The sequence below is a fragment of the Cheilinus undulatus genome, linkage group 9, assembly GCF_018320785.1.
Source record: "Cheilinus undulatus linkage group 9, ASM1832078v1, whole genome shotgun sequence".
In the NCBI taxonomy this organism is placed as follows: Eukaryota; Metazoa; Chordata; class Actinopteri; order Labriformes; family Labridae; genus Cheilinus; species Cheilinus undulatus.
In genome coordinates this window covers 32431887-32453545 of record NC_054873.1, presented here as the reverse complement: position 1 = coordinate 32453545, position 21659 = coordinate 32431887, and the positions used below count along the sequence as shown (strand labels likewise).

At 38.2% G+C, this 21659-nt stretch overlaps 1 protein-coding gene across 1 annotated transcript in view; it reads right to left on the bottom strand.

Annotated features, from left to right (window-relative positions):
* The window catches only part of pdhx (pyruvate dehydrogenase complex component X), a 43435-nt gene that overhangs the window by 7545 nt on the left and 14231 nt on the right, over positions 1-21659 (bottom strand). Inside the window, exons 4-9 of the mRNA XM_041794680.1 lie at positions 20051-20262; positions 18303-18401; positions 9556-9721; positions 9027-9174; positions 4255-4313; positions 2937-3095 (exon numbers count right to left, since the gene is read on the bottom strand). Coding sequence (XP_041650614.1) covers positions 2937-3095; positions 4255-4313; positions 9027-9174; positions 9556-9721; positions 18303-18401; positions 20051-20262 — 843 coding nt within the window. The remainder of the gene's footprint in view (positions 1-2936; positions 3096-4254; positions 4314-9026; positions 9175-9555; positions 9722-18302; positions 18402-20050; positions 20263-21659) is intronic.

Sequence of the window (21659 nt, the reverse complement as noted above, 5' to 3'; positions counted from 1 at the left end):
GTTTCTTATCGATGGGAACTTCCGAGTTAGCCAACAAAAGTGCGTCACCCCTGCAGCACATTATTTTGAGAACACGTAACGTTGATCATCACTAAAGCACCAGGTTCACTGATATTCTTGCCAACACATCTGTCTAGTCTAACAGAGAACACCTCCAAACACTTCAGGAGCAGAAGAAACCAAGCTCTGTTTACAGGACTTACGCTATTACAGCTTTATCATAAATGCTGGAATCGGAGAAAAATGTGTCTAACACTATATTACACAGCCATTCTCTCCCTCTTTGCTTTCTTTCAAAAACACACCCTGATACTCAGAGATCTTGTCACACATGCACTCACTCTGGCTGTCAGGTTAAAAGTGTCTGTCGCTTTAACTCCTATTCTTTCAACTTCTATAACTGCTGCTAAAGCACTGTTTCACAGATAGAAATATGACTCTTATCTGTGTTAGTTGCTCAAAGGTTTGTATTTTTTCCAGAGACATGACAGGAATGAACGTGTGTATTCCACACACCACCTCTAAAACCACTAAACCTCATCATTGATGGATCCTTTTGCTCTGCATGGATTTGCATTTCTTCAGTAAGGAAGGTAGTGAGACTGATCATCATGTTTATCTCTTTACAAGCATATCATATGAGTGAATGCATGCTTGTCCTTAGTTGCTGAAAATGCATTGGACAAAAAGCCGACTACTGTTGCTTTGAGAAAAATCTGGTCATTCCATAATACGACATTTCATCTAAAGATCTATTTAGTTAATCTGAAGCTTCTATATCTACTAGGAATCAGAAAAAAAAACTAATTCATGAAAGTTTCAGGATTTTTTTATTGGACGAAAAACCAATATTTTTTTCTAGGATCGATGATTGTGACATCACGTAAGCTTACTAAACGGCTGTTGATGTGAACCGAGGTAATGCATGCCTTCTTTTCTCAAAGCTTTGAGTTATTTAGGCAATAAAGAAAGCTTTTAACTCTGTGCCATTACCCATAAGTCCCTCTGACTGAACCTGCTAATAAATTAATACATTTTTCCATCATAAATACAAGAATATATCCAGTAATGAACTGCTGTCATGTTTGTATTCCTTCAGTTTTACACAACTGTCTCACTGTAAATTAGTTGGATATCAAGCCAATAACCTCTCATTATGAATATTCAGTTAAGTAATGAAAGACTTTAAGATGTTAGCTCCCATCCACAGAAAGTGGACTGCAGTGTTTGGATCCAGAGAACTGTAGGTATTTGTTTCAGGTTAGATAATGTGTTTGTAGCAGAGAGCTGCTGAGCTGATCACTGATCACCTTGAGTTTCTAAGCTTTAACTAAACTAAACCCTAGAGATTCAGGTTAGGTGTATCTACACTGGATTAAAAAAAAAGCCTTCAGGATGTTTAGGAAAGGGCTGGTAAGGAAGGGGTCATTAGACAGCTGACTCCCCCTTCACACTGCCCCCATCAGCCACAATGTTATTCAGTCCATCCTACTTTCTGATTTTATTATTAACCATAATGTCTTAACCATTCAAGGTAGACTTACCACAAGCTACCTGAGTATGAGATGATGATATATTGTCATGCAGAAAACACAAATTCTTATGCTATCCAATATCCACAAGAAAAACACGATTTATTTGCATTTTAAGGCAACATCACTACATAACCCAAAATCCTAAAGTGATAAGCGACGTCTCGGATGGGCTGATCCCGCCCTTACCCGGGGAACTTCCCTAATTGTCATGACTGTCGGATTTAAAAGTATTTTTCGTCCAACAAAAGATGGCTTAAATGGGGAAACGATGATATATGGTCATGTAGAAGCACAGGCACAAGCTCGTTTATCATTGACCTTGTCTTCAGAAAAACATGGTTTATTTGCGATATCAGACAACAGCACTACATTACCCACAATCCCAGAGTTCCACAGCATCTCTCTGATTGGTTAAGCTGGGACTTTTGGCTTTTACTTTTACTTTTAGGCGGGTAACATTTTCAACACAAGTGTAGAATTTAAACCCTAGCTGATGACGTAATACTTAATTCCGCTATACATAAAAATTAATCTGATAAAAGGGGTCTGAGAGGTTAGTGACTCTTTAATATTCGTCAACTAGCATTAGCCAAGATTCATGCGTATGCTACATGAGTTTTTTCATCTTTTGACAGGGTTGTCCTCAATGAGGAGAGAGTGAAAGCAGAATGCAGATACTTAAAAACGCAACAGCTTTGCCATAACTTAACATCTCAGTCTGCTCTGTGTAGCATTAGACTGAACATCACTGAGCTAACCAATCATAGACTGGATGGGGTGGGATATAAAGTCATGGTAGCAAAGAACACTCCAAAGATCACGGGAAAGGTACATTTGTGGGGATGGATCTCCTGGATGGTGCATTTGAGTTTTTGATAGAGAGTGAAAATGCAAAATATTACATGACTGCCATTTGATGTGCATTGTTTTGCAAATATAACTTGTGATATTCTTTTTCCTACTGCGTGATTTGACTATTGTTTAGGAAAAGAAAATGCCATAAAAATCAAATCATTGTTCAAAACCCACAATCAAACTGAATAAAGGCAAATCTACCCTTCCTGATATGATGGAAAAAGACTAATCTGTATGAAATGAAGCTCAGTCCAGAGTGTGAGATTTCTCAGCAGATGCACGTTCATTTTCCTGTAGAGCTGGGTTGAGTTCAGCTCTCATCTCCCTAATAAATTGTCAGGTACAAATCAACAGCTAACTTCACCTTAAGTGACACACTGAGGGTCTCCATAGCTTCATGTTAAAATCCACCATGGCAAAGAAGGCATGACAAACATGCTTTAGCAAGAACACTCAAGAAAACAATTCTCACGGTCAGTTAACCCTGCGGCGAGAATTCAAAACATGGTGCTTTTGGGTTACTTTCTTGTTCTTTTTCTCTCTTACCTTAGCACTAGCTGAGATCTCTTGGACTCCTTTGTTTGCAGCATCCTTGATGATAGGGGTGATGAGGCCTTTGTCTGTGGCCACTGCGATTGAAATATGGATTGAATCAAGCGCCTGGGGTCCATCACCAGACCAAGTCACATTCACCTCGGGCATTTCCTACGTTAGAAAGTCGGGGTCAGCCAATGTTCTGATGGACATGAACCGTAAAATCAGATTTGAGCAAAAACAAATGACAAAAGCTACAAACTTCTACTGTAATGTAAATGAGTGTAGGGAGGCAGATTGTGCAGCGTGTGGCACCATCTCTGTAACATGAGCTTCAGCAAGCACTGAGATAAATTATGATGGCAGTCTAAAAGCATTATATTACATTAACCAACTTTGTGTTCTTGCTCAGATTGTTTGAGAAGTTTAAAAGTAAAGCTGAATTGTTGAGTAAAGATCACAAAAAAATATTTACCTACAAAAACTTCAGCAGAACCCATCTAAATATTCACTTGTTTGATTAAAAACATTTAAAAATGGCTTTAAAGGTCCATTCTTTGTGTGCTTATGTCATCTCAAGTTAACATTTGTCAGTTTATGTGGGTTACAGGGCTACACAAGCCATCACATTCCTTTGTTTTGTGGAGAAACCATCACAAAGATGTACTTTGGCAGTGTGAGAATTTGTACAGTGACAAAAGTGACTGTGCTTAGGGACAGACATGTGATTCTTCGGCATTAAAAACTCAGATTAACTGGGAAATGTGCACACTTTTGTTCCACATTCCCCACATTTACTGTAGAACAGACTGCTCAGCTGCTGCTGGTTCTCATATATTCCAAACGTGTCTTCATACAGCACATATGGAGCAATGCTGAGCTCCAACGATGCCTGACACATGTTAACACATACAGCTAGCGTATGCAGGGCAGCAGATAAAAAATTCCATTACAAGTAATAAAGATAAGTGCACTACATGAAATGCTCAATTTATCAGATGCTGCTGACACAGTACTGGCTTGAATAACTCAATTACAAGAGGACTGCATCATTTTTTCACATCCATTTACCCCCTTTATCATTATCAATCTGGACTTTTTTTGCAGCATTTATCTGACAAACAGAACTAAAAAAATGTACCTGCATCTGTTCCCTTAACTTTAATGGGATATGAGTAGTCTGGGAGATCAACTGAGCCTGAGTCTAAATCATGTCTGTGACTAAAAAAAGAATAATGATCGCTAGGAGATGATCATATTAAGAAAGAATGAAAAGAGAAAAATTGAGAAAATATCTGAATTCCTCACAAAGACTCTGAGTGATACTTACTTTCAGTGTAACAGCTGCTGCCTTTATAATGAAATCATTAACGGACACTTTGATTTGTTCTGAAAAGAGACAGAAGAAAAAAAAAGTGAGTCACATCAAACTCATAAACAATCAACAAAAGTGATTTCTGCTTCTCACCATGGAAAAAAAAAAGTCAGCTAATGTAAGCCAATGTCTGAGCAGACGCTCTGGAGAATTGGCAGCAAAAGAGAACACCGGTGATGCTAGATGCACTTTTTTCTACTTGAAAGCAGGTGTGCACAATCACTACTTGGATTTTAGGACCAATTACAAGTGCAAAAACTTACATTTGGGTACAAACTACTATAGAGCACATAAAGAGGTACTCAATACATGCAGTTCCTATCTATCATCCTAATCTAAGTTAAATATCACCAAAATGTAGACATGGCTCAAACTTCACCTAACTGCTGAGACAATAAGAAGCAAAAAATCTATGCTGTTGAACGATACTGACTACAGAATTGGTGTTCATTATCTAGTCAAAAATTAAGAAAACTTAGAGCACATTATATTTAAGGTGGGATCACAGCAGCAGTAATGTTAGCAGTCGTAGCACAGCCTTCCTTTGAAGCTCACAGGTTAATGCCTGCATTTCTGCACAGAACGTCGTTACTCGATGCTTCAGTCATACAGTGTCTATAAAAAATATTCACTGTCTTTGATGTTTTCTCCTTTCAGTTATTTTATAAATCAGTCATGGTGAATATATTTTGGCTTTTTTGACAAAAATTGAAAAAAAAAAAAAAAAACTCTTTAATGTCAAGGCTAAACGGATTTCTACAAAGTAATGCAAACTTAACATATATATGAAATGTAAATAAGTAACTGCATAAATATTCACCCACTTGAAGGCAGCATTTAGTAGATGCACCTTTGGCTGCAATCACAGCACTGAGTGTGTGTGGATGGGTCTCAATCAGGCTTGCCCATTTGGACACTGCAATTTTACACAATTTGTCTATGCAAAACTGCTCAAGCTCTGTCAGGCTGCATGGGGATCAGGTGTGAATGACCTTTTTCGAGTTCAGCCTCCATTCCTCAATTGGATTGAGGTCCGGGCTTCACCTTGTTGTCTTTAAATCATTTCTTTATAGCTTTCATTGTAAGCGTGAGGTTACTGTCCTGCTGTAAAATACAGCTCTCAAGCTGTAGTTCTCTTATAGACTGAATAAGTTGTCCTCTGGGGTATTCCTATATATTGCAAAATTCATTTTACCCTCTACCTTTTCAAGCCTTGAAAGGCCAGCTGCCAAGAAGCATCCAAACGACATGATGCTGCCATCGCCATGCTTCACGGTGGGAATAGTGCGTTTGTGGTGACGTGCAGTGTGTGGTGTCTGACAAACATAGTATCTTGTCTGATGGCTGAAAAGCACCATTTTGGTCTCATCAGACCAAAGAACTCTCTCCCTCTTGACCATGGAGTCTCCCACATGCCTTTTGGCAAATCCTAGTGGAGATATAGTTTTTTCGGCAGTGGCTTTTTCTTTGTCACTCTCCCATAAAGCTTTCACTAGTGAAGAACCTGGGCAACAGTTGTTGTATGCATCCCAAGGTTATAATAGTTTTGGATTTTTCATTAGTTTTTATTTTCATTTTGTTTTCACTTTCTATGTTCAATTTCAGTTTTGTTTTAATAAGTTTTTACTGTTTATTTTTTAAGTTTAGTTTTTAATTTTGCAAAAATGTTTCGTTTTAGTTTAGTTTTTATTAGTTTTAGTGTTAGTTTTATTTTTTTCAGATACATGTCAGGGCTTAGTGAACATCATACATTTCTAAACATCTTCAAACAGGTTACTCTTCACTTATCATTTTATTTATCTAAAGATGATGTTTGAATACAACTCCAGACATAAAAATATCACTATGTGAAGTCTTAACCAATCAATTCAGACAAATTTAAACTCCCCAGACTTGGGTGTCGGTGCCAGTCAGTATGGTTTTGTCAAAGACTAAAACTAAGGATATTTTGTCTCTAATTTTATTTTATTTTAGTTAGTTTTGTAAGCACACAATACAGTTTTAGTTAGTTTTCATTTTTTCTGGCAAAGCTTAGCCTTTATTTAATTTCAGTTAACAAAAATGATTTCTGAATTTTAGTTTTAGTTATTTAGTTAGTTTTAGTTAACGATAACAACGTTGATGCATCCATCTCAGCTGCTGAAGCTACCCTTCAGAGTAGTCATACTTGGCTTGGTAGCCTTGATCTAGCCACATTTAGCCTACACATGTACCATATTCCTTCCATTTCTTGATGATGGATTTAACTGAACTCTGGGGGATGTTCAGGGCCTTGGAAATGTTTTGGTATCCATCCCCTGACTTATACTTTTCAACAACTGAGTTACCTGGAGCGTTCTTTTGTTTTCATGGTGTAACGGTAACCAGAAATACTGATTAACCAGTGACTGGACCGTCCAGACACAGGTGTTTTTACACCACAGTCACTTAAGACACATTCACTGCACTCCCTGATCCCTGTTTCACTAATTGTTAGACCACAAACACCAACTGGCTGGACCCAAGTTGAATTAGGTCATTCATTTCAAAGGGGGTGAGTATTTATGCAGTCACTTATTTTACTGTACATATTTTTGTTAAATTCACTTTACTTTGTAGAAATCTGTTGTCACGTCGAAGAGTTTTTTTTTTTTTTTGTCTAAAAAGCCAAATTATATTGACAGAGATTGATTTATAAAATCAATTTAAAAAATAAAATACACAAGGAGGACGTTGTAGGCAGTATGAAAAAATATGAAAAAATACTTTGCCTTAGCCTATGTACAACTTTATCCCCATTTTACAGATCAAACCAGTGCTACACTTTGCTGTTCATACATGCTATCAGTACTATCGGTTGATGGGTGTTAATATTCAGGTTAAAGAGCATTATGGCAGCAAGTCAGTAGCCATTTATTGGAGCTAGTGTGGCTCCTGAGGCCCCTCTTCTGTCTGACAGAGACAGATATTAGGGGGAGGCTGTGCATGTTTGAAGAAAAAAATTTTATGGATAGTGACAGTGGACAGAGTTGGCTGGAGTATGGCCAGTGACAGATCAGAACATATGGTCATGCTGACATACTGACCTGTGAAGTGTGACTGTAAAATAAGTGATAGCACACATTCCTTTAGTAGGAAGAGAAATGTCCTATATCTAACCTAAATCTTATTGAACAAGACTCCAGCTGATAAGAATCAGTCTCAGCATATGGACTCAGTCTAAAGTATTGGCTCCACTACCTGCACTGTATGAGATACTGGAGGGACAGGCTGGCTTGGCATCTCTGCCAACTTTTACCAGTGTCGGTTAGTGCAGCACCAGACGTTTATGAATGCTGCGAGCGGGATGATTAACGAGCTAACCGTGAAATCTCGCTGCTCCTGAACAATGAGGCCCCGCAAAAACAACCGGGAGAGAGAGAATCCCTCAGTACACACACAAGCTTGCTAATAGGTCTGGAATGGCCGTCCTATTTCCTCCATCATAGAGACAGAACCCAGAGACATTTACCGTTTTATTTGACAGCTAGGCAAAGCTTAAGTAAATAGAGCCAACATTATTACAGTGTGTTGAATTAAATGTTTAAAAAATAGAAAATTGGCATAGGGCCATTGCTATGTCAACATGAAAATGGTCCAAGGTAAGCACATTTTAGGGAATCTACAAAACAGGCAGTTAACGGCCAATACCGTCTTGGCTCAGGGTAGCAATCTGTTGAAAAATGACTGTTGTGACATGTGGTTTATGCTCCCTTTCTCTGGTTCTGCCATGAACCACAGTTCACCTTAAGCAAACATATCCTGAGGACTGTTTCACAAGCAGCTGCGGTTAGCTCACTAACAGTTACTGAGGAAGTCTGAGAGGATGAAGAAGTAAGAGCGTCTTGCTAAACATCAGGAAGAGAATGCTAGTACTGTATTTATTATTTTACAAATCTCAAGACCAGAACCTAACTTATTGATTCTATGAGGATAAACCAATAAGAATGATATTTTTTATCAACTTACACTGCCTCAAGAGGGCCAACACTTGTCATTATTCTTTATCTTAAAAACTGATATCCATTATACAAGGTTCATCAAAGAGCAAACACTTTGAAGAATCAATTTAAACATGAAGGAAGTGATTAACTGGTTAAGTGCTCTACAGTGCTGGAAGCACAAAAGCAAATGACTTTTCTGAATGAAAACAAAGTATACCAAAGCCTGAAACAGAGCTTACTGAAATAATTAGCTTCTTGATCTACAGTGTACCATATGAAACCAGTAGCACAGCCATCCCATCAGTCAAAGAGAGAAATAATAGATAAGAACTCCATGCAATGTGTCTGACGACTGGAAGTCGCTTATCAAGATCTGGTTGGCCTTTTATTCTGATGTTTAGCAGTAATAAAAAAAAAAAAATAAAAAAAAACAAAAAAAACGGATGTGATCGCTGTCAAATATTTCCTAATTCAGTGATCTACATCCCATCAAAACCCGCTTCACAACTTGTGAACCTGCATCATAGCACATATATCTTCAGAAATGCAGGTACATGAGAGAGAGCATGAACCAGAGATTCTTTACTGCCAAAGACTGTCCTCTTTGTCAACCAGCAGTCATGTGAAAAGCTTGAAATCAACATCTTCATGGAAAAGTTCCCTCCAAATGTTACCGTCGGACATTCACTGTGGGGACAAAACACTGCTGGCATGTAAATAGCAGTGCCAATATATACACATCCCACACTGATTGTCTATTTTTACCTTTGGCTAAGTCTTTGCGGAGATGCATGACAGCAGCCATGTCACAGTCAACTGAGGCGTACGCGTGAGGGATGGTGGTCTTTGATTGTGTGAGCCTTTGAGCGATCACACGGCGGACATTGGTGGCAGGGATCTCTGTGAATGTACCCTGAAGACGGGCAAGTAGAAAAATAGAATTGGAAAGGAGAAAACAACATTTGGAGATGAACAGCTGGAGCACAACTGAAATTCCTTAGGCTGATAACATACAGACAAGCTTGTCAAAATGAGTTAATATTTGTTTGGATCAAATAACTGCTTTATCATAGAAAAATGCACACATCTGGTTATTTACGGACTTACATTTGGACGTCAATGGCCAGATCTTACAACATACAAACTAGAAAACACAAACCACAACTGTGACGACAGCAGTTAGCTGTAGCTGACTGTATCTCACCATATTCTTAGTAAAACCACAAGGCATACACATACACATGGGTTTGTTTCTGTGAGTGTTTTTTTGTGAAACAGTGCTAGGAGAACTCACAGGTGCTCCTGGTTTCCCTGGTATGGAGAGAGGCGGTATATTGGGTCTGCTGCCTGGGGGTGGAGGGGGAGCTGCTGGGGTAGGGGCTGGACTCGGGGGAGGCGGGGCAGCTGTAGCTGGAGCTGGTTTGGCAGCAGGAGATGTCTTCAGGAGATTCAACGCATCTCTATTAAAGTAAAAACATCCAAAATTATACATTAAATAATTTAATATTTTACAGTGTGATATCTATACAACAATTTGACTTGCTTGCAAATGCTGTTTTTCTTCAAATGTGTCCAGAAACCAAGATTAATTGCATACTTTTTATGAAATGTTTGCATAAGCGAAAGACCTTTATCTAAAGATTATTTTGAGGATTTTTGCCTTCATTTGAAAGGACAGCTGAGAGGAACAGGAAATGTGGAGAAGAGTACGAGGAAGACATGCACCAAACACGCGGCAAGACAGGGAATCGATCCCTGAACCAATACGCTAAGGACCACAGCCTCTGCCCATGGGCGCCCGCTCAACCCACTGAGCCACACTGGCACCCAAGGCTTCTCTTTTTAAGGTTATTTTTTGTGTGTCTAGGCTTGAATGATTTCCACAAAGTCTCATCACAAAGAAAATAGGGTTTATGCAGGTGGTGATATTTTCCATTTTGATTCAAAATTAGAGTTGAAATGAAAGTGGTCAGAAATAATTGGACAACAAGCTGTAGACATAACTGAACCACTATGAAAGGCAGCACAAGAAGACATTACAACACATTAACACAACAGTTCAGATGAGGACTGATATGATATCAAGATGAGATACATCTTGATATCATCATGATACTCATGATGTTAAGACATGTTCAAGTGTATTTAGCAGGAAAAAATGTTTCACAGCTTACGTAGAAATACTTTACAGATGGTGATGCATTTGAGTCAACTTTATTTGGGTCCACATGTGCTGAATTGCACAACCAAACTTACTGATTCACACTGTGTTAGAATGATCAACTATGATGAATTGTAGCTGCTGATTTCTTTTTCCAGTTGTCTTCTTTTCTCAAATTTAACCACGATGGCCTATTTTTACCTGAGAAAACACCCATCTGCATTAAGATTGCAGTCATTTCTTTTGCTTTAACTATCATAACCAAAGTCACAAGAGGAAAAAACAAACACTGGTACAGCTCATGAAGGCAATGATGCATTATTCACCCACTTGCTCCCACTTGGAGAGCTTATAAGTAGCACTCTGCTAGTTTAGTCTGGTTTTTACTTGTGCCAGACTCCCAGAGAGAGGTTACTTTCGGTTGTTCTCCAGCTGGTTGGCGTCATGAGAATCATTTGCTTGTCACAAACAAACCCCAGCAGGGAAAGGCTGTGCAGGATCAGGTGTCATCTGCAGCTTATTCAAAACTTATTAATCTTCCCTCTGGCGCTGACTTCCCTCATTTTCATACTGTATTCTTATCCTGGGGCAATATGGTAAGATAGGCAAGACTCACTAATTTTTGGTACAGACACCCACTGTTACTCTTACATTTAAAATACATATGTACATTTTTAAGGAAGGTGAAAATGAAAGAAAAAATGTGAAACATTTAAGAGCTGAAGGATTTTTTCCACCCAAGTTTACAGTAGACAGCACAATGATTTGCCCTGGATTTCTTTTCACCCATCAATTTTGGTGTTAGCAGTGAAAGCAGTGGGAGGGGCAGGTATCAGGTGTTCCTGCTTGAAGCTCTCTGGTTCCAGTTCAATGCACTGGGGCCCAACAACTCACACACATCCAGCCTTTTGTCTGGACCAGCTGCCTCTGACCCCAACATGTAGTCAGGAACTGTCTGCCCCCCTGATATTCTCTCCTGGGCTGCATCTTTGTTATTTCCTCTAGCACACTCCTCCCTTTCTCTGTTTGGTAGCGGTATTTGTTTGTGGAAGAAATGAGGCAACTTGGAAATCCCCCTGCTAACCTGAGAGGACTACACTGGGTCTCATGATAACAGATGCACCCACAAAAGAGGACAGCAGCATATGCCTTTAAAAAAAAGACACAAGAAAATATTCAGAGGGGTTACAGAGAATGATTAAAATAATTTTCTTTGCTATTTTCTAAGGTGCATTAGAATTATCCAAAATAAATTCAAAAGAAAGTCAAGTCAACAACCGCCTACAGCAGCCATTCGAGGATGACAACATAGATACCTTTTGTGTAGCAGGCCCCAGTGTGCTATTCACACCAACCATTTACAGCCCGACTGACAACCAAAGCAAAGAAGCTTCTGAAAGACTGAGAGACAGTGAGCAGAATATTAAAAAGGGATTGAGGCAGCTTTCAGCCGCACACACCACGCACATGATGGAAATGAGCACCAAATGTGCACACAGCCTTCTACTGCCACCTAGAACAAATGGATAAAAATGTAGCAGTTTTAAAGAGGACTAGAATCAACAGGTATTTTCCCTAAAATTATTAAAAGGCACACACACACTGATGCACTGGTTTAACATCAGTCCTGGCCCTTTTGAAAGACCTCAGCCCTTTGGCAAATATGTGGCATTAACTGTTTACAGTCACCAATGTCTATCTGTTGTTTTAATTTTAATATTTGCAAACTTTTACTTAACTGCTAGCTCTAATAGAACTTTGTAGTGGTCAGAAGAAGTTCGCTTTTGTCTATTTTCATGGCAAAACATGACAGAAATTCAGGAATGGAAGGTGTTTTCAGTATCAGCAGATATTAGCTTAAAAGATTATTATTTCCATCACCAAATACAAGAATTTCTGCAAATATCTACACATATAGGCTGTAAATATTGTCCTTCTGTACAATCACCTATGTGGAGTTTTAACAGGACTGAAAGACCTAAATCTGGCTTTTTCTTGTCCATCTTCATTCCTTGAACTCTGAAGCTGCTTCAAAGGACTTCAGTTTTAGATCTGAACTACATGTGTTCATATAGCGGTGTCAATACAGGTATCAATTAAAATGAATTTGGAAATATTTTTTAATATCCGATATTTACAAAAAAATCCAGTATCTTCCATACCTTGAGAAAAACAATGTTAAAGTCTTAAACCAAATCAGTAAAAGAGAAAACAACAGTATCAGAACTGGCTTCAGATAAAATGTTATTTTAACAGTCTGTTTGAGTTCCATGTCTGATTTTCACAGTAATTGGATCTCTATTGAAAAAAAAAGCCACAGTTCATAATTCGGGCAGGGGAACAGATAAAAATTAAATTAAAAATACTAATCAGAGCATGCAGAGAGCATGGTGTCAGCTGTCAGTTTGTTTATTATTTTTCTTTATCTAGAGTCAAATGGGATAATCATTCGGGCTTACTTTTTTTTGGAAAGATTTTTGTCAACTCAAATCGATCACACTTTTCAACTCTTTCAGATTTTAGTCATCTCTCAGATGTTTGTCAACTCTGTCAGATGTTTGTCAACTCTCTCAGATGTTTGTCAACTCTCTCAGATGTTTGTCAACTCTGTCAGATACTTGTCAAATCTATCAGATAATCGTTTACTCTGTCAGATACTTGTCAGCTCCATTAGCTGATTGTTTGTTTGTTGTACCAAAAAGGCATTATCCCCATTTTCTTCTGATTATTTGTTAAAATACCAGCTATTTTATATACAACAATAACTAATTTAATCATATACGGTTGACATCAAAGATTAAGTTAGAAAATCACAATGTTCAAAGCTACTTCAGATGGGTAAAAATAATAAGTGAAAATAATGCACTTTATTATCAAACATTAATACTGAAGACCATTAAAAGATAACTGAAAATTACATTTCAACTGAATTATTAGAATAAAATTAGATACAATCTAGTGTGCCTGACAGAGCTCACAAAAATCAAGATATGATTAGCAAAGAAATTCCTATTTTGGACAAAAAAAATTAATTAAAAATCTATTCCTTCACACAAATCTCAACCTACACAAATCTCAACTTCAAATTCATGTTGCAAAACAAAAGTACTCAGTCAAGTTTGGAAAATGTATGTCTCTTTTCTCAGGAATCAGTGATATTTATCTTGCATGTTCTGTCTTCTGCACACATCTGATGGAAATATACAGACAAAATATAAAAGTTGATAATGACGGTTGACAATTAACGCCTACTTTATACGTGTGGGAAACAAACTGACTGATATGACTTGCAATGGATCATTTAGACTCTTAGTATTTCTTAGACTCTTGGACTTAAAAGAGCCACAAGTTGTCACAAAAGAACCACATGTCGCCACGCATTGAGTATCATTGCATTAACTAAAGTTAAAATCCTAGAGAAGTAACAAGCATGTGGTACATCTTAAACACATTTCCTTCAAAACAACTGAAGAGGAACTTTGGATGTACAAATTTAGTTTTGTAATATCTGTATGAGAAAGTAGATGCGCCTTTGAAACTACAGACGACCTCACAATGTAGTATAGTAACTATACTTAGAGAGACAACTCAGCATACTGTGTTAGCTGGAATAGACATACAATAGAAGGGCAGAAACATCAAGTCTTTTAAAACAAAGCTTTATCCATCTGTGTTCTTTTTTTATACAATTTTGTGTTGGTTTTTACAGGTTGGCTGTGTAACAAATCAGTAAGAACCAGGGCCCTTGAGTAACTGTTATTAATGAATGTATGTGTTGGCCAAGGTCAGTCAAGTCACTGAAATACTCGTTGCCCAGTCCCCCATGCTTTTCCACCACTCTGCCACAGTTGAGTCTTCACTAAACCATGCAGCATGGAGCTGAAAATGGAATAAATTGCAACGTCACACATCTTGCATACTTGATTAGTAAATCTTTATAGAAGTTGGCCTGCATTAATGAACTTGCTTGTTCAAGTTTCATTTGCATGTTTCCTGCTTTAACTAATTCTCTACACATGTCATAGTTACTCAGTCATCATCTCCACATAAATGGCAGCATTTCACTTGTCTTTTCACAAGGTTCAGTTATACAGCCTTTTTTGGGGGAATTAAAAACAAACAATGGTAGTATACTGACAATAAAATAAATGAAACCGCAAACCTGCACCTCTTAGTTATTTTTATGACAATAACACAAGGTTGAAGAACATAAAGGTAGTCTGGATGTGCTTCTTTGTGAACAATTTCTATATAGACTTAGCTGTGTATTATATAACATACTATGATCTCATTTCTGGGTTGCGTGACCTCTGTTATTCATGCCCACTACAGAGGGGCCTCAACAGAGCAGAGGTTGGAATGGGAGGGGTACATTTCCTGGGATTGAGTCTTATCTGATGTGCCACAGGACAAAAGAAAGGAAGCACGGTCTATTCTGCCCTCTCTTAAAGGAGCTAAGCCCATATGAGGCTTTAATGTCAAAGGAGATTTAGTTTCCAACAAGAAACCTGTTTAGTCTCACAAAATACATTTAATACTCCAAATGCTATGGGGGAACAAATCTGTGAACACATTTAATCAAACCTATCTAATTATAAAAGGAAACAGGTGAAATCCAAGTGTTTTTGAATGGTAGTATCTATTAAATACAAGAAAACAGCCATGTCATTTACCTCAGGATTCAATTTGTATCTATGAATTTTGATACTCAACATCTTTAAATAGGCAGAAAAAACACATATTTGTAGATAAAGAGAAAACAGAGCATACTGTTGATTACTACGTAAGCTACTGCCTTAAAGCTCCAGCTTTGTGTGGTTCTTTTTGTCTGTGGTTTGGCTAGCAAAGTGTTTTGGAAAAGCATATCATTTGATTCAATTTGCATCTTTGCAAAGCAGCGTTTTCTCCTTCTCTAAACTCCTGTGCGTCAGTCGTCTTTAAGATCTGGTAGAACCTTCCTCTGCTTTCTTCCAGCATCCTTTCTGGGACTTGTTGAGGCTAATTAGTTAGTCTAGGTGTCAGCAAGTAAATTGGCAAGCAGAGCCCAACACAGGAGAGGTAACTGAGCGATCAAACTGCCAAAGTGCCAAAACAAAACATAAGGGTACAATTAAGTTGCCTTGCTAATTAAACATTTTAAACTTCAAACCCTAGAAATCATGTTGACAACCCTGCAGCATAAAGCATGCTCATGTTTATTAACCCTGACAATTAATTACAGCTTACACCAAAGGAGCAAAAGACAGAGAAAAGAAACAGACTTTTCTCAATAGTTTCCCTTGATGCTGTTTTGGAGCCTTTTTGCCTACAATTTTCATCTTTAAGTTTTCTGCTGGCAGCAATGGGACATTAGACTTTTAGAAGAATACACTGAAAAAAGAGAATTGTTGGATAAATCACAAAAATACTTCAAGTGGTAACACAAAAAGAATTACATTTTCACAACTCAAGTGAACAAGTTGTATTGTCACAGCAACTTAGCAAAACAGGTAGGTTTGCCAGACTCCATCTTGGTCATCAGGCAAATCTATCTTGAAAAACTCCATGTTTGTGCCGCACTGAACATGGTTCGGACCAATCAGCATCGTTTGGGAAGAACGAGGCAGTAGCTATGGGTTGCACCGAAAGCCGTTTGCAATGGCTACCACTGGTATGGTGATTAGCTTGGATTTAGCAATAGTACAGTGGCGGTTTTACCAGAACTGGACCACGTTTCCGTATGAAATAAAGATTAAAAGCTTATCATGATGGAAAATATGTTTTTGCTCTTCTGCTGACCAGCTTTGGCATGAGTTTGTGATAGTTATTGGGGGGGAAGGGGGGAGTTGAAGTGTGAGCGGGTATATATTATGGCTGCTAATGAAGTGATTACCTCTGACTTAGCCACAGCAACAGTTTTGCCAGAACTGGACAACATTTCTTTATTAAAACAAGAGCAAAGAGCCACACTGAAAGCTTTTCATGACAGAAAAGATGTTTTCGCTCTTCTCTCGGCCTACTTAGGCATGAGTTAGCTTTCATTATGTGTGAGGTTTGCTGGTGTATCCAAAGGCTGCTGTGTATAAAGCCTAAAGACATTCTGGGAAAACTCAGCAGCTTAAGGGATGGTTGTCAAATAATTTGAGTACTATTACAAAAAAATGCTAAAAGCAATCGAGTACTGTTTATATAAAACTAAAAAGTATTCTATTATCTCAAAAAGATAGAGCTGAAATACCCGTAATGGATTTCTAAGTTGACAAAATTCCGTTTTCTTAACAACCTCTAACTGTTCAGTCTTATAGTAAAAGACTGAAAAGTTAGTTTGATTGAGAAAGTGCATTTCCACAGAGTTCAGTGCATCTTCCTTGTATTGTTTTAGTTGCTGCCCAGACATGAGGACTTCACTAACTGAGTCAATAATTTCACTCAGGGTGCAAAAGTGTCCGATGCCCAAAAGCATTCTAGAAGAACTCTGCAAATTAAGGAGTCATCGGGTCGTCACTGATGAGCTTCACTTGAGTTCATAGTTGTATGTTAAAGGAACAACTAGCAATTTCAAGTGGAAATAGCACACAAAAGTTACACTACTGCCACTAAAGGAAAAAACTGGATTAGATTTATGTAAAATATTACATTACTTCAACAAACACATACACGTTTTACAGTGTAAACATGTTGATTTGGCGTATATGATGCCCTATCTGTTTAACACAGTTCTAGGGAGCTTCATATACATTTCACTGAAAAACACATGGTCTGTGTTTCTACGGTCACCTATGGGTCCTTGAGACTGGGTAACCATAGCAACTTGAGTTACCTAATGAGATTCCCCAGCAGGGTGTAAGGTGGGTAACGACAGGATTCAATCAGGTCCCTACTGACAGCAGGGGGTCGCTAGAGGAGTGTGTATGTGTGAGTGTGTGTGTCAACAGCTTTATGTAGTGTGAATTTACAATATGACAGGATATAACAGGATTAAAGCACCTGAAACCTGAGCCATCAAATTTATTCATACTGTCTAAACAGTGGCTACAACCTGTGGACCTCTGTCAGTCACCTCTGTCCTTCAAAAAATCTACAGTATTTTTGTAGCCACAAGGGAAGCCATACATGTGAGTCTTTCAGGTTAGCTCATCTTCAAACAGGCAGCTATTGTAGCTACAGGCAGCTATTCGTGCAAACAAAGTGGAAAACTGACAATACATGGGGGTTATTTATGCATGTGATTTTTAATCACTTAACTGATTTTTATTGCCTGAAATCTTCTAATATAAGCAGTTTTTCTGCAGCATTTGAGCAGAAAGTTATCCCTGTCCCACAAAATACGATTTTAAGAATCGTGCAAATATTTGGAAGTTTAAGATAAAACAATTCAGGAAATAAAGAAAAGAAAATGCTCCAGGTCATAGAGTGTTTTAAGAGGAGGGCAATATGGACTGGCTCTCCATCAAATACAACTTCAGGGTATGAATATAATAATAACGTCAAGAAAATTAGCCCAATTAGCCAAGCTCACACATAAAGTTTCACTGTATGTACGCGTTAAATCCCTTGAGTGAGAAAAAATGGGGAATTGTAGAGTCACTCTGGTAAATAATGATACAAAAAAGGAGAGTAAATGCTATCCTATGTTGAAGGCATCAGTATACAACACAGACGAAGCAAGAAAAATTCAGTCATGCAAGTCTTGTCGAATCATGTTCATGGACACTTGGACGTCTTGGACACTTTGTCAATTGTGTCACACAACAAGAGCATTTCTCATTCCCCATGCTTATATTCAGGCCCAGTGTTTAATGATAAGCTGAGACAACTATATGAATTCAGCTAGGCCAAAATCTAGCAAATCTAATCTGAGCCAGACCTAAGGTAATCCTTTCATCCATTCATCCACTCACTCCTTGGTGATAAGTCCCCTTGGTCCGGTGGGTGTTGCCAGTTTTGGGTCTATACCATGGGTGTCCAGGATATGCCTTGCTGCTGGACTCAGGCGTAACCTTCATAAAGAAAAGAGGCAGACTCCAATCAGAACACACTTACTAATGAAATATGGACATTTATTTAAAGAAGAGGAGGAAATAGAGATGGGTTAAACCGTGCCTAAAAGCTTTCAGTATAGGATATTATATCAGCTACATTCATAGAACAGGGTGAAAGAACGCATGACCAACCTCAGATACAATCATTTCCTGGCCATCATACCCAGTTAACCTGGAAATGATGATCTTAATACAGTCCATACCCATGACTATCACTTTATAACCATGCCTGCTGCACATTACTTCCACCCTGCATTTTTAACCCTTGTAATACTTAAGTAGAAAAATCAGAGCATGTGGGCCTAAGCTTTAAGTGCTTGCATAACAAATACTCCCTGTTTGTTTTGGGGTGACTCTCACTGTCCACAGGAGCATTTATTTAGACAGCAAGGATCTTTATAGCGTAAAAAGAGAAGGATTATCTTCATTAGCGTGTTAAATGAACACATATTCATACAGAAATAAAATAAATGAATTAGCTCGGACAGACACTCTATGCCCCATAACCCACAATGCCGAGCTTTTTTATCACTAATGGAGTTCCATTATTCAACTTAGTGATTAAATATTGAGACATCATGGTGTCAAATACCAGAAAATACACATATCCTTTCACAATATCTCTGTTGAAGGAGGTTAAAGTTACTTTATTTTACCCATAGCATGATTTATTTCATAGCCAATGAGATGGTGGCATCTATTGTGTTGCACAATTACAAAACAGATTTACTGTGGAACATAAATACACTTACATATCCTTCAGTGCCAGTGCCTCATGCACATGAGCCTCAGTGATCAGTTTTAATGATGACAGAATTAGAACTTCATCATTCTCAATGTACAACAGATTTAAGAGATAAGCTGAGAAAATGAAAATACATACAGCGCCTATAAAAAAAGTATTCACCCATTGGATGTTTTACTCTTTCATTGATTTTATAAATCAATCACGGTGCACTTTACAAAGAAGAATGGAATGAAATTACAGTGTTCAGGTGTGCAAGTCTGACTGAGACCTGTCCACACAGACTCAGGGCTGTGATTGCAGCCAAAGGTGCATCTACTAAATACTGACTTAAAGAGGGTAATATTTACGCAGTCAATTATTTCACAATAAATTTTTCATTTAATTGACATTGCTTAGTAGAAATATGTATTCACTTTGACACTGAAGAGTTTGTTTTTTTTAATTAAAGTGTAAACCATTCAAGGGGCTAATACTTTTCATAGGCACTGTATCTTCAATAACAATCTACAGAAGTTATTCAGACTTTTTTACATTACATCTTTTAACGTTTATGACTTGATCTTAGCATTGACACTGCACTTGTCACTTGTATTACCTAATTAGTTTCCTAGATAATGAATAAGGTAGTGAAACTGTACGTTTGACTTTTCCATCTAGATTTATTTTTAGCAGTTTTTCTGTCTTTGCTGATAATCTAGATGGATTTAAAAATGAATCACATGGCAAAATTCTATGTTTATCTGCCCATAACCATTATTCTTGTGTGAGCATTTAATACAGACACACTAAGAAGAGAGTGTATTGACTTGCATGTATTTTAGAGGCTCCCACATATAAGACTAAGGACTGGGACACTTACGGTCCTGATGTAGCTGCTGCTGGTGGAGGGGGTGGAGTGGGGGCAGCAATGGGGGCGACAGCTGGGGCAGTGACTGCCTCTGGAGCAGGTGGAGCTGCGGATGGAGCTGCAGCGTCTGGAGGGGGGATCTCAACCTGCTTCCAGTCCTGCCCTTCCTCCACCATGAGGGCGATAAGGGTTCCCAGGCGCACGTTGCGACTGCCCTCCTCCATCTGTAAAGAGGGTGAGAGAAGCACTTATAGCACATAAAGAATAATACTACAATGAGTTCAGTCTCTTAAGAGGAGAAAATGAAAGTGCTAGAGAAATAAAGGGTGAAGGTCTCCTAATGTGTGATACAGAAGCTATAATTAACATTTTGTATGCCCTATTGAAATGACAGTGCCTTTAAATCAATTTATATCATTTCCCCTTACTCCTGTCGACCTATTTGGAAAAAAAAAAAAACAACCCAAAACATTCAAAAGCCTGACTGTGCTGGAATAGGTTCTCAGAGTACGATTGATGTATTTTCACGCTGTTCAAAGCTGTCAACTATTGATTCACTATCTTGTTACAGAGTAATCCAAATCCTTTGCAAGCCTCTTGCTACTCTTCCCCAAGCTGCGAAGGTGTTGTTCCTCAGTCAATATTGATCAGTGTAAATGAAAGGCCAGGCACAATACACAGGGCTCAGGCTGCTGCACTTCATCTCTTTTCAAAAGGTATCCACTTAGTGAGCTGCCTCCTAAGGGTGCTGCGAGACACAAATGAAAGAGAGGGGAAAAAGAACTGCACAGAAGGAAGAAACAATTCTGGCAGTGTTTTGTATCTAATAAAGTCACAATGGCATCTAATCAGACCAAGGGTTGATAACCTATGATTTATATCAACTTATAGATGAAAAAAAAAAAAAATCAGTTATACTTCCCCATATAATAACGCAAATTCAACACTCAGTAAATACGATTTTCAACATAATGCGTCCCAACCCCCTCCCTGTAGCAGGCTTGCAAAATCAAAAGTAGCACAACAATAAACATAACCACCTAAGTGGAAAGAACAGCAGGATATATGAACACCTGCGCTCACTGGTAGAAAAAGCTGCATTTCCATGCTTGTTGTGGCTTCATTAAGTTCATTGTAGATCCTATTGTCCTGCAGCAAGGTAATAAAGACAGGGGAGACACTGCAAGACAACCTGCAAGTTAGCCAGAAAGCTGTAACTATGTTTAAGTATTAAAGAAATACCTCCTTTTTATGGGCTGATCCTTGAAAATTATGTCTGATACAGCTGCTAAAGGGTGAGTAAATGGGCTTTCTAAATTCTCAAAGAATTCACTGCCTTCTGTCACAAAGGAAGGACTAGAGATGTAGGGATTGCAGACCCCAGCAGAACTTGGATATGTGATATGTTGGAAGACAGCCATCAAAATATCTGTGTGTAACCAGAGAGGAAATCAAAACAACCAAAATGATGGGCCGATAACATCTTCTATTCATTCTAAGCAGTATAAAACACAACATAATGTTCATGTAAGTCAAACAAGGGCAAATGATCTAACTGCCTGGAGTGGTTTCAATAAAGTCATGGGGAAAATTTTATAAATCTGATGTCACTTAATCCTTT